The 13,142-nt window shown below is 49.4% G+C and overlaps 1 protein-coding gene across 1 annotated transcript in view; it reads right to left on the reverse strand.

Annotated features, from left to right (window-relative positions):
- PKHD1 (PKHD1 ciliary IPT domain containing fibrocystin/polyductin) overlaps positions 1-13,142 on the reverse strand; it is a 1,684,711-nt gene that overhangs the window by 663,559 nt on the left and 1,008,010 nt on the right. Inside the window, exon 39 of the mRNA XM_069236642.1 lies at positions 12,206-12,360. Coding sequence (XP_069092743.1) covers positions 12,206-12,360 — 155 coding nt within the window. The remainder of the gene's footprint in view (positions 1-12,205; positions 12,361-13,142) is intronic.

Genomic DNA, 13,142 nt, shown 5'->3' on the forward strand with positions numbered 1-13,142 from the left:
AAAGTTGCTTAACTTTAAAAGTGGAATTAATTTTGGCTTGGCCATCTAGTCACATTTAATGTGACACCTTAATCGACCCAGATAACTAGTCCCATTCAGAAGTTAGCCAGGCTGGGTTGCCAGCCAGTAACCCTGTGTTAGCCAATGAGGCTACTAACTTATCCACAGCAAAACACATACTTAGAAGTGTTGCTATTAAGACATATGAAAAATATATGTCCTAATTAATAATATACAGATCCCTGCCACAGGGCTCCATAGGCTTTCCCTAGCTTATGTTTTAATAGCAAAGTCGAACTAGCAGTGTAAACCCTGTTCTACCAGTCTTCAGTGGCAGGCTTGGAGCCATTTTGTACTGTGTCGACTTAGGGTGGCACAAACAGTGCTGCAGCCCTGGGTGGACCCTCTGCCTTACATGCCCCGGGTACCATGTATAACATATTACAGAGGGACTAATAGGTAAGTGAGCACTTGCCAACTGGATGTAGCCAATCCAACATAACTTTGGTATAGGGTTAGAACACTGACACTTAGGTCTGGTTAGCAGGCCTCAGGGCACTCTGAGTCAAAAAACCAGCAACATCAGTCTAAAAATATGGAGGTGAACAAGCAACAAGAGGCATTTCTTTACAATGACCCGCTTGAAACTTCACCTCTAGGAAGTGCTAGCTTAGCCCCACACTCAATAATGGTAACTAATAGCATATCTTTCTGTGAGCAACTGCATCTTTGCTATCTATTTACATTTTGGTGTAGTGCTGTCATATTGTTAAATAACAGAAGTGTCTGTCAACACAACAAAACATTTACACACCAAGACCTCAGAATATGAACCTGTCTGTGAACTCGACTGTTAAATAAGTAATGTCTCGTCTGGCAAAATAATTGCAACTGCACTTTCTGCAAAAATTAGAACTAGACTTGGGGGGTCATTCCCCCGCCAAGCGGGAACCGCCAGAAGACCGTACCGCGGTCAAAAGACCGCGGCAGTCATTCTGGGTTTCCCACTGGGCTGGCGGGCGACCGCCCGCCAGCCCAGTGGGAAACACCCTTCCACGATGAAGCCAGCTCCGAATGGAGCCGGCGGAGTGGAAGGGGTGCGACGGGTGCAGTAGCACCCATCGCAAATTTCAGTGTCTGCTAAGCAGACACTGAAATTCAAAGTGGGGCCCTCTTACGGGGGCCCCTGCAGTGCCCATGCCATTGGCATGGGCACTGCAGGGGCCCCCAGGGGCCCCACGACACCCCATACCGCCATCCTGTTCCTGGCGGCCGAAACCGCCAGGAACAGGATGGCGGTATGGGGGTCGGAATCCCCATGGCGGCGCAGCAAGCTGCGCCGCCATGGAGGATTCCTCTGGGCAGCGGAAAGTCGGCGGTACACTGCCGACTTTCCGTTTCTGGCCGCGGCTGTACCGCCGCGGTCAGAATGCCCAAAGGAGCACCGCCAGCCTGTTGGCAGTGCTCCCGCGGACCCCGGCCCTGGCGGTTTTTACCGCCAGGGTCGGAATGACCCCCTTGGTGTTTTGAGGAATAACTAGCAGAAACCTTGGGCTACATGTACAAAAGGATTTTACAGTTGCATACCGTCACTGGGTTTACAACCACAAAGTCCCTTTTGGTAATGTACAAAGCCCATTTTGTGAGTCAGATACTTTTTCTGACTTGTAAAATGGTCCCATGACGTTGCTGAGTTACAATTTAGAAGAGGCTTGAGATGAGCACTCCTTCAAAACTACTATAACTGTGTGACTCTATGTGACTCACCTGGAGAGGCATGGGATAGTTCCGGATATTATCAATTCCTCTCCTGTTTGTTTTGGTAACCCGATTACTGAACATTTTTTAGCTCAGCTTATTTTCTGCTAACTTAATTAATGAGAAAATATTGCAGGTGAAATCGAAACACAAATGAATTGTGGAGACCAACCTAATTTAAGACACAGGTGTGACAGGAAAGTTAAGTGGTAAACAACAGCACCTACATTTCTGTATTTGAGTCAGTGAGTAGAATAAATCTTTCAGAAATATACACAAAATATGCACATAATTCAGAGTAGTGACACCTAATATTATTATTTTAATTTACATGAGTATTTTCTACAAAAGGGCATAATTAAGACACTATGGGGGTCATTCTGACTTCGGCGGGCGGCGGAGGCTGCCCGCCAAACTTCCCCCGACAGAATACCGCAGCGCGGTCAAAAGACCGCCGCAGTAATTCTGAGTTTCCCGCTGGGCCGGCGGGCGACCGCCAGAAGGCCGCCCGCCCGCCCAGCGGGAAACCCCCTTCCACGAGGATGCCTGCTCCGAATGGAGCCGGCAGAGTGGAAAGGGTGCGACGGGTGCACTTGCACCCGTCGTGATTTTCAGTGTCTGCTATGCAGACACTGAAAATCTTTGTTGGGCCCTGTTAGGGGGCCCCTGCAGTGCCCATGCCATTGGCATGGGCACTGCAGGGGCCCCCAGGGGCCCCACGACACCCGTTCCCGCCAGCAAGGTTCTGGCGGTCAAAACCGCCAGAACCAGGCTGGCAGGAAGGGGGTCGGAATCCCCATGGCGGCGCTGCCTGCAGCGCCGCCATGGAGGATTCCTCAGGCCAGGGGAAAATCGTCGGGAAACCGCCGGTTTCCCTTTTCTGACCGCGGCTTTACCTCCGCGGTCAGAATTGGCCTGGATGCACCGCCAGCCTGTTGGTGGTGCATCCGCGGTCCCTGGCCCTGGCCCTGGCGGTCTATGACCGCCAGGGTCGGAATGACCCCCTATGGTCCTCATTTTACGTTTGGCGGGTGGCGGAGGCCGCCAGCCAAACTCTTTCCGCCACCAGGCTGCCTGTGCGGCCTGAAACCCGCCGGCCCTATTAGGAGTTCCCTGCAGAGCCGGTGATCCACACACCGGCCTTGCGGTGAACAGGGCCTTAACATTGAAGCTGGCTGCAATGTGGCGTTGCGGCCTAAGTGCATGGGCAGTGCAGGGGCCGCCCGCGTCCCCTATTCCATCAGTCTTTCCATGGCGTGTAAACTGCCAGGGACAATCTGGCGGATGAGGGCTCGTAATTCCCATGGCAGCACGGCTTGCAGCGCTGACCTGGCGGACTATAACCGCAGGGCTGCAGCTTGGTGGAGTCAGCGGTTGGACTGTGGGGGCTGCACCACGGTCATAATCTCGCGGTCGGACCGCCACTTTGGCGGTGGTCCGACCGGGACCATGGCCTTGGTGGTCTGGTGACCACTAGAGTCATAATGAGGCCCTGTATGCCAAGCACCAGGGCATAAAATTAATGTGTAGAAGCACTGGGAAGCAAGCAGATTGATTACCGTGGTAAGAAAATTTCACCCCAATGCGATATATTGTTCTGATTACATTTAATGTCGAGAAACCTTTTATTTCTTAAAGTTCACAGGTCCTACCTCACCCCAAAATATAAAACACATAAATATATAGATGTCTTCCTGCCTTCTAACAGTAACACATCTCATTCTGAGTCGGTCTGTGTCTGTACACAGACTTGCACACATTGGCAATGTAGTGCACTAACCTTTGACTTACAGTGTAAAATGTTATTGGAGTAAAAGTGTGCTGTAATATTCCTATGGCATACTAGTGGTTCTTCTGCTGATCTGCAATAAAACAAATACGTGCAGTGTTTTACATGCGTAAGTAGTTCTGCATGACGTTTATAAAGAGCTAATGCACAGGAAGAGTGAATTTCCATATGTGTGGCAAATACTATCACTTCTCCTGTCCCACAATTTGGTTCACCTCAGAATATAGGGACACAACATATTCTTGAGGAGCCCCACTGACACAGCCCACCATGATGAAGAGCATCAGAGACTATACAATCGCACTGAGAACATATGGAGGAAGACAAATCTTGACAGGGAATGAGCGAATTGAACTGACTGATGTTTTCTTTAGAAATATGAGTTTTTGGAAACAACCAGGATAACAATAAAAACCTTAGAGACTACTATGATAGGAAAAAATATGGGACAAAGGGAAATTCTCGTAGCTTTAAGTGCAGAGGAAATCTAGATTTTATTATAGACAAGAAGGCCAGCTCCACCTATTTAGGACCGTAGAAACTCAGTCTGGTCAGATTTGGTATACGGGTTGTCTAGGATCATCCTGGCATCAATCGTCAGGAGGCAATCCTGCATGCAGTGATATGAGGCTCTTATGACAACTGAAGATATAGGTGTGTATGAAATCTACATACTGAATAAGGAAAATATCACAGAAATGAAGAGAAACAGAAAAGAAGTGCAAGAGATATTAAAGAAATACAAACTTTTTATGAGAAAAGGAGTGGAAAACACATTGGGCCCTATTGACAAACTGCATTTAGTAGTACCTTCAGTAGTACTACAGTGGTACTACTAAAGTACTACAAAATGCTGTTCACAAACCAGCAAGTGTAAATCTCCACCTTTCACATCTTTTCTATGGGGTGATCCTCTCACAAGTAAGCTTACTAATGTCACTGCTGAGTACCTCTGTATGGCTTTTAATCCATTCCAAGATGGCTAGCCTGCATGCTTACGTGACAGCCATTTTGGAATGGTTGTTTTTTGTTTTGAGACAAAGCATTCAAAGATAGTCTCCTACTATGGATGGGCACGCAGAGCGTGCATCTTTAATTTGAAAACATTTTTAAACACCTCCCAATTGTGGAAGTGAGACTGATGAATATAAATAAGGAGTCAGTCAACTGGAAAAGCAGTTTACTACAGAATAAAGTTTTGCTCTGAGGATACTTTTTTTTTTAACTAGAGCAAGCGAAGCAGGTAAATCTGTGGAAATATATACAACTGCTATTCACATCTTAGCAACAACTTGTGAATTTGGTACTTTCAAAGAGCAACTAAACAGAGATCAGCTCGCAATACCTACATTACAATAATAACAAGATTTGTTGACATGCAAATGCTCTACACTACAGAAGCAGTCAAGGTGGCAAGAGGTAAAAAACAATAAGGGGAATCAACGAAAAGACCAAACGGGTGGAGGATGAAGTTTTGTGCATGGTGAAAGCAGACCAAAATAACAAGGCCCATTCAAGAAAAGTTCAGCAAAGTGTAATAGTAATGTCCCCATGCAAATGATATCTACTAGCGGCAGTGGTGCTGGAACAATATTCAGAGTGCGGGTGCTGCCATCAATGTTACATCATCCAAAGCATAGGTATTGTGAAAAATTCAAGCTCCACACAAAAAACAAGTGCAACGAATGAACTGCGTCCATTCAGCAAGAGAGTGGTAAGGATGCTGGTGTGCATTTTGGAGCACACTGTATCACCACAGCATGGTGTGGAAACTCACCGTTATTTACAGACAGCACATTTTTCATTGAAATGGCTTCTAAATGTGCAGAGACATGCAGACAGATTTACTGATAAAACTATTTAAAATACAAACAACAATGTATGAAATCGGGTTTCAGTAAATAATAATCATTTGCACATCACTAGTAAAGTGTCTAGATTTGTTTTGATCCTATTAAATATGTTTGCGTTGCGAGTACAATCACACTACAGATTTACAGAAAAAGTGCTTTATTTGCGCTTTCTTAGCTGCTTGTATATTTTTGAAATATTTGCAGTTCAGACACTTACACAATGAGGTAGTGTTTGAAAGCAAAAAGACACCTCACAGCAGTACCTTTCATGCTCCCCCAAACAGGATTGTCACATAGTTCACTTTACAAAGTGCCCACATTTTGTAGTCAGTGAATGAACAGTAAACACTAATCTCCATGTTAAATGAACAAGAAGCTATTTGTCAGAAGACATAGCCTGATATTTGACCTCTATCAATCAATCACAGACATTTATAGAGCGCGCTACTTACCCGTCGGGGGGGGGGCGGGGAGACTGCTACTGCTCGAAGAGGCAGGTTTTGAGGAGACTTCTGAAGGCGAGTAGGTCTTGAGTCTGTCGGAGGTAGGTAGGGAGCGTGTTCCAGGTCTTGGCGCGAGGTAGGAGAAGGATCTGCCGCCGGAGGTGGTTCGTTGGATGCGGGGGACGGTGGCGAGGGCGAGGCTCGCGGATCGCAGTTGGCAGGTCGGCGTGTAGAAATTGAGTCTGTTGTTGAGGTAGGTGGGGCCGGCGTTGTGGAGTGCTTTGTGTGCGTGGGTGAGGAGCTTGAAGGTGACCCTTTTGTCGACGGAAAGCCAGTGGAGCTCTTTGAGGTGAGGGGTGATGTGGCTGTGGCGGGGTGCGTTGGTGATGAGTCGGGCTGAGGCGTTTTGGATGCGTTGAAGTCGTTGGAGGTGTTTTGCTGGGATTCCTGCATAGAGTGCGTTGCCGTAGTCCAATCTGCTGCTGACGAGGGCGTGGGTCACTGTCTTCCTGGTGTTGGTCGGGATCCACTTGTAGATCCTGCGGAGGGTGCGGAGGGTGTTGTAGCAGGAGGAGGTGACAGCGCTGACTTGTCTGTCCATGGAGAGTGCAGAGTCGAGGATGAATCCCAAGTTGCGGGCGTGGTTGGTGGGCGTCGGGCCGTCCCAAGGGTGGTGGGCCACCACGAGTCGTCCCAGGTGGAGGGGGATGTCCCGAGGATGAGGATTTCTGTCTTGTCGGTGTTGAGTTTCAGGCGGCTATTTCTCATCCAGTCTGCGACTGCCTTCATTCCTTCGTGGAGGTTGGCTTTGGCGGTGGCGGGGTCGTTGGTGAGGAAGAGGATGAGCTGAGTGTCGTTGGCGTAGGTGATGATGTTGAGGTCGTGACGGCGGGCCACTTGTGCGAGGGGGGCCATGTAAATGTTGAACAGCATTGGGCTTAGGGAGGAGCCCTCGGGGACGCCGCAGATGATGTTGTTGGCTTCTGAGCGGAAGGGTGGGAGGCGGACGGTCTGTGTTCTGCCGGAGAGGAAGGATGAGGTCCAGGCTAGGGCTTTTTCCTGGATGCTGGCTTCTTGGAGGCGTGATAGTAGGGTGCTGTGGCAGACCGCATCGAAGGCCGCAGAGAGGTCTAGGAGGATGAGGGCGAAGGTCTCGCCGTGGTCGAGTTGGCGTCTGATGTCATCTGTGGCGGCGATGAGGGCGGTCTCAGTGCTGTGGTTGCGTCTAAATCCGGTTTGTGAGGGGTCGAGGGCGTTGTTGTCTTCGATGTGGCGTGTCAGTTGAAGGTTGACGATCTTTTCTGCGACTTTCGCTGGGTAGGGGAGGAGGGAGATGGGGCGGAAGTTCTTGAGGTCCTTGGGGTCGGCTTTGGGTTTCTTGAGGAGGGCGTTGATGTCTGCGTGCTTCCAGCTTTCCGGGAAGGTGCCTGTTTCGAAAGAGGCGTTGATGATCTTGCGGAGTTGGGGCGCGATGATAGAGTCGGCTTTGCTGAAGATGTGGTGGGGGCAGTCGGTGATCCGGAGTGGATGGAGTTCATGATTTTGCGTGTTGCGTCGTCGTCGACGATGGACCAGGCGGTGATGGGGTTGGCGATGCTTGGGTTCGAGGTGGTGACGGAGGTGGGCGTGGTCGGGGAGTTGAAGCTGCTGTGGATGTCGGCGATCTTGCTGTGGAAAAAAGCGGCGAGGGAGTCGCAGAGTTCCTGAGAGGGCAGGATGTCGTTGACATTGGCGCTGGGGTTGGACAGTTCCTATACGATGCGGAAGAGCTCTTTGCTGTCGTGTGCGTTGTTGTCTAGGTGGTCTTTGAAGGAGGACCTCTTGGTGGTCCTGATGAGGTGGTGGTGTCTGCAGGTGGTGTCTTTGAGGGTTACGTGGTTGTCCGGTGTGCGTTCTTGGAGCCATTTCTTTTACAGTTTCCTGCAGGCGCGTTTGGAGGCCAGGAGTTCGTCGGTGAACCAGGAGGCTTTCTTGCTGGCGAGGTTGCTGGGGGGGTTTCTTCAGTGGGGCGAGGATGTTGGTGCAGTTGTTGATCCATTGTCTGAAGTTGCAGGCCGCGGTGTCTGGGTCGGTGGGCTCGTTCGGTGGGTTCTGAGAGAGGGTGCTGAGAAGTTGTTCTTCAGTGACTTTGCCCCAGCTGCGGCGGGGGAGTTGGCGGCTGTGGTGGTGTGCGGTGTTTTTGTTGTAGGTGAAGCGGATGCAGTGGTGGTCGGTCCAGTAGGGTTCGGTGGTGTCTTTGAAGGTAACGTGGTCGCTGGTGGAGAAGATGGCTTCCAGTGTGTGTCCGGCGGCGTGGGTTGGTGACGTGACGAGTTGTCTGAGTCCGAGGTTCGTGAGGTTGCTGATCAGCGTGGTGGAGTTGTGGTCGTTGTTGTGCTCGAGGTGAAAGTTGAGGTCTCCGTGGAGGCGAGTGCGTGGGTGCTTGCGAGGTCGGCGATGGTGTCACAGAACTGGGCCCGTGGTCCGGGGGGTCTGTAGACGAGCGTTCCTCTGAGGGTGGTGTTGGGGTCAGTGTGGATCCGGAAGTGTAGAAGCTCTGCGGTGTTGAAGTGGTCGTCGGTGTGGGTGGTGATCTTGAGGGTGGATTTGTGGATGATGGCAAGTCCTCCTCCGTAGCCGTTGGTGCGGTCCCTGCAGGAGATCTTGTATTCGTCTGGGATGGCGATGGCGATGTCTGGCGCGGATGAGTCGTTCCACCATGTCTCGGTCAGGAAGGCTACGTCCGGGGCGGTGCTGTCGAGCAGGTCCCAGAGTTCCGCGGCGTGTTTGCGTGCGGAGCGGCTGTTGAGGAGTATGCAGCGGAGGTGGTTCGGTCTGGTGGTTGTTGGTTTGGAGGTTCGGTCGCAGGAGAAATGGCAGTTGCGGCAGGTGAAAGGTCCGTGGGTGTGCTTCGGGGCGGCTTGGTAGCAGTGTTGGTCTCGGCCGTTGTTGAGTGCGTGGAGGGAGGCGGCGTCGTAGCTGAGCCTGGGCGGTGTGCGGTGCGGAGTGCGAGGTCCAGGGGTTTTGGCGCTGGGCGCGGTCCGGGCGCGGAAGCGGCGGGAAAACGGGTGAGGGAGCGGCGAGTGGGGGGGGGGAAATAACGCTAGGCAGCTAGAGGGGAGGGGGAGGTGGGAGGGCAGGGGGTGTAGAGTAGGAGAAAAAAGTCAGGGAAGCGGGTGGATGGTGCTGGATTGGGGGCGGTGGGGTCAGAGGAGGAGGGAGACACGCAAGGGGAGGGAGCAAGAAGTGATACAAGCGCACCGAGAGGACAAAAACAATAACGTGACTACTAGGCAGCAGATACTAGCACAAAGGGTACAGATTGAATAACAGAGACAACGTGATTAAAATACAGTGAATACAGTGAACACACTCTGCCTTTGAACACACAGCAAATGTGACAAGGTAAAGACAAAATATAAAGGAATCTTTATGGCTCATTCACCTTTTGAACTTCAGCGTGGTTATTCACGAAACACCTGCTCCCATCCTCCTCACCCCCATTTCTAGAAAGCATGGCTAGAGGTGAGGATCTCAAGGACTGCACATCAGCTTCAAGTTGTGTCAAGTCCCTGAATTATATAGGAGGCTGTTCACAAAGGGAAATTTACACAGAGTAAATCTACACCAGTAAAGTTACTCTTTTACTATGTATCAAACTACTTTTGAGTGTTCACCATTTCCGAGTGTAAATGTACCACAAAATGTAAACTTACATGTTCCTACCCCATGAAGGTGGAGCCAATTTTACGAGTGTAAATCTGCCAGAGTCAAAAAGTACAGAAAATTATAGGAGCTCAGACCTGGAATAAGTTCAGCACCATATACGACCAACCTTTTGTAGTGCAGGACGCTCCTATATAAAATAATGGAGTCAGGCACTTAAAATAGAAAATATTTCAATGTTACGCATTCATCACTAAAAAGTAGATAGCTCCGAGAATGAATCCCAAAATGAGAAAGTAAAGCACTAAGAAGAAAACAATTTTTGGGGCCTGATTCACAAGCTGCATTTTGTATTATGTAAAGTAGTACTGCAATAGTACTACTTACTACAAAATGGTATTTGCAAACATACAAGTGTAAACCTCCACCTCACCTCCATCTGTCTTAACTTTTCTATGGGGAGATCCTCAGAAATGCATTTTTACTACTTAGTACTACATGTGATACGGACAGGAGGAAGTGGCCGGAAAGGAGGAATACCCATAACTAAATGGGATGGGTTTAGAGAGGGGTAAAGAGGGCTTTAGGGGGGGCAAAGAAGGGTGTAGAGCGTGACAGCCACCCACCCACAAAAGAGTAAGCTCATTGCTATCCACAAATTGCACTTCTAAAGTTACTACAGCCAAAAAGGATGCAATTATGTAGTATGTGGACTCCAGATGAGACTTGGAGTACAACCAGAACCACACATGGCCAGCCACTGGTAGTGCAACACACTCTCATAGAAAATAACGGAGGCAGTGACATGCATACTTTTGTTACTAACTCTTTCTTATTTTTGGATTCTGGCTTTCAGGACCAGTAAGATCTTTTCTTTAAACGAACTCATCATCAACACCAAATAGTCTTTTGAGCGTAAATCCCAGCAACACAACCTAAGTAGGCCTATATCCTTTAATCCGTCATGCCAGGGACAAACCTCAACTATCAAGATCCTGATCTGTGAAAAGTGTAAACCTAGTGACCGTGAAGTGACTTGCTTTTCTGCTCTGCAAAGCAAATAATTTTAATCAAGGCATATAAATAGCATTTGCATGGCACCATTAGAATGCAACGCAGTGGTGGCAGATGATATAGGGGGTCATTCTGACCCTGGCGGCCGGTGACCGCCAGGGTCATCGACCACGGGAGCAGCGCCAACAGGCTGGCGGTGCTCCCTCGAGCATTCTGACCGCGGCGGTTCAGCCGCGGTCAGAAACGGAAAGTCGGCGGTCTCCCGCCGACTTTCCGCTGCTCGGGTGAATCCTCCATGGCTGCGGAGCGCGCTCCGCAGCCATGGGGATTCTGACACCCCCTACCGCCATCCTGTTCCTGGCGGGTCTCCCGCCAGGAACAGGATGGCGGTAGGGGGTGTCGCGGGGCCCCTGGGGGCCCCTGCAGTGCCCATGCCAATGGCATGGGCACTGCAGGGGCCCCCGTAAGAGGGCCCCACAAAGTATTTCAGTGTCTGCAAAGCAGACACTGAAATACGCGACGGGTGCAACAGCACCCGTCGCACCTTCCCACTACGCCGGCTCCATTCGGAGCCGGCGTCCTTGTGGGAAGGTAGATTTGCCCTGGGCTGGCGGGCGGCCTTTTGGCGGCCGCCCGCCAGCCCAGGGCAAATCTCAAAATACCCTCCGCGGTCTTGCGACCGTGGAGCGGTATTTTGTCGGGGTTAGACTCGCGGGCGGCCTCCGCCGCCCGCCGGTCTCAGAATCACCCCCATAGTCCATAATCGTATAAATGTTCTCTTGTCTCTAAATGTGGGATAAATATTGATTTGCTAAATGAAACGCTGCCACATGATGAATGTTTCATTTCAAGAAGAAAAATGATGCCTATTTTTATCTTTTACAGCAGATAGTCGGGACGGATAGTGGGTGTGATTTTATTTCAGTTTCATATCACAGAGAAGCCCTTGTTGTGCCACGTGTGCAGTCAGCTATTTTCAGTGACAGGCCTAGCAGAACAGTAAGAAGAAGCCCACACATGTCACCCGACTTGCTGATCACTGACAGCTCTCTCATGTTCGTCAGGTCCTTGCTCGGGCAGCTCCTCTACCCCAGGGTTAACTTCTGCATTATTTTACCTATGTGCAGTGCTTAATTTGTGAGACAATAAGTGCTGGGGTCCTTGTCAGCAGGACATCACTGCTTGTACCAGCCCACTGCTCCTGCAGCACTGCCAAAGGCATTACCAACACAACTACTAAGCATCGTACTCCTCCAAGTGTGACAGTTCAGACTATTCCAGTCCCCCAAAGCTATAAGAATGGCTTAGAAGGCAGGTATTAGGCATTTTAAGGTATAATTAATAAACAACTGTTGTTGTGCTCGTCTCTATATAAGACAAACAGCACCACCCTGTGGCAGACTCTCCTAAGAGATGGTTTTGACAATTAAGTGTCAGTGCCAAGCACCAGAAACCACTGGCTTAAATTAAGCACTGCTTATGGGATATGTAGAAACACAAGTCCTTGAATCTAAGAAATACCTAGACTTGCGATAAGTCAGGTCTCAGTCTTGTTTGGTAAATTCCAGTAGCACAGGAACCTTTGAATTTAACACACAGTTGAAGAAATGGTCAATCTTTCAAGGATCAAGGCACTTATGTGGTGTTTTAAAGCAGAACATTTTCCAATCAGCAATCGCCTTCCTACATGTTGAGCATCTTACCTGTGAATCCCAGAGCTGCGCACTGCTGGACGTAGGATATCCGCTCTCTGGTTAGGTTTCCTCGCAACACAATGTCTCTGGTGAGCACAGCCACCAAAGGCCTCAGGACAAGGTGCTCTCCATTCACCATCTGCTCTATAAAGCTGTGGTGGTACCTGGAAAGGACATCAGGGGGAGAGTAAAAGATGGCGCCGTATGAAACATTCCTGGATGAAAAATTAATCAGACAAAAACAGAACCAATGCAAAAGTCTAGACACCAACAAAAGACCATAAGATGCGTGAAAAGACAGGCAAAAGCCTTCAGATTAACCGATCTTTACCTTCCATTCTGTAGGAAAAGAGTAGCGTATCAATAAAATCACAGCAGGAGGTGGGGAGTCTGGATAAGGCAGTTAGCATCATGTTTAAAATTAAAGCTGTGCAAAATATTTGTTATCGTGAATTCCTGCAAACACTAGAATTACTGCCTTGGGTCATATCATGATGGCATTTTCTGCATTAGTGCTGAGGGCGGTCTGTGGACTTCCTATTGTCATGCACTAACTTGACAAATCTTCCAGTTAATGCATGTTTTGGTGAAAGCAGAGCTTGGAAACACAACCACGCAGTTACTGCCCAGTGTTTCCGAACTCTGTTGTCACTAATTACAGATTTCAGTGTAAATCGATGTACTGTGGCCTTTGGTCATTTATGTATTAAGAACTGATGATCTGATTAGAGGGACAGATGTTCCAGTATCACTTGATGTACGTTCTTGTGGTGTCACACATCTCCTCTTCTGACATCAGAAAGGACAAATGTCGAATGTCATGTAATGTCACTGACAGGCAGCTGGAGGGACTCTGGTATAAACCAAATCACCTGTCCCCTACCTACGCGACTCCTCTTTCCCATATACACCTATTCCTCATTTTTTGGCTCCTATTCCACCCAAT

Source organism: Pleurodeles waltl, chromosome 5, assembly GCF_031143425.1.
Source record: "Pleurodeles waltl isolate 20211129_DDA chromosome 5, aPleWal1.hap1.20221129, whole genome shotgun sequence".
In the NCBI taxonomy this organism is placed as follows: Eukaryota; Metazoa; Chordata; class Amphibia; order Caudata; family Salamandridae; genus Pleurodeles; species Pleurodeles waltl.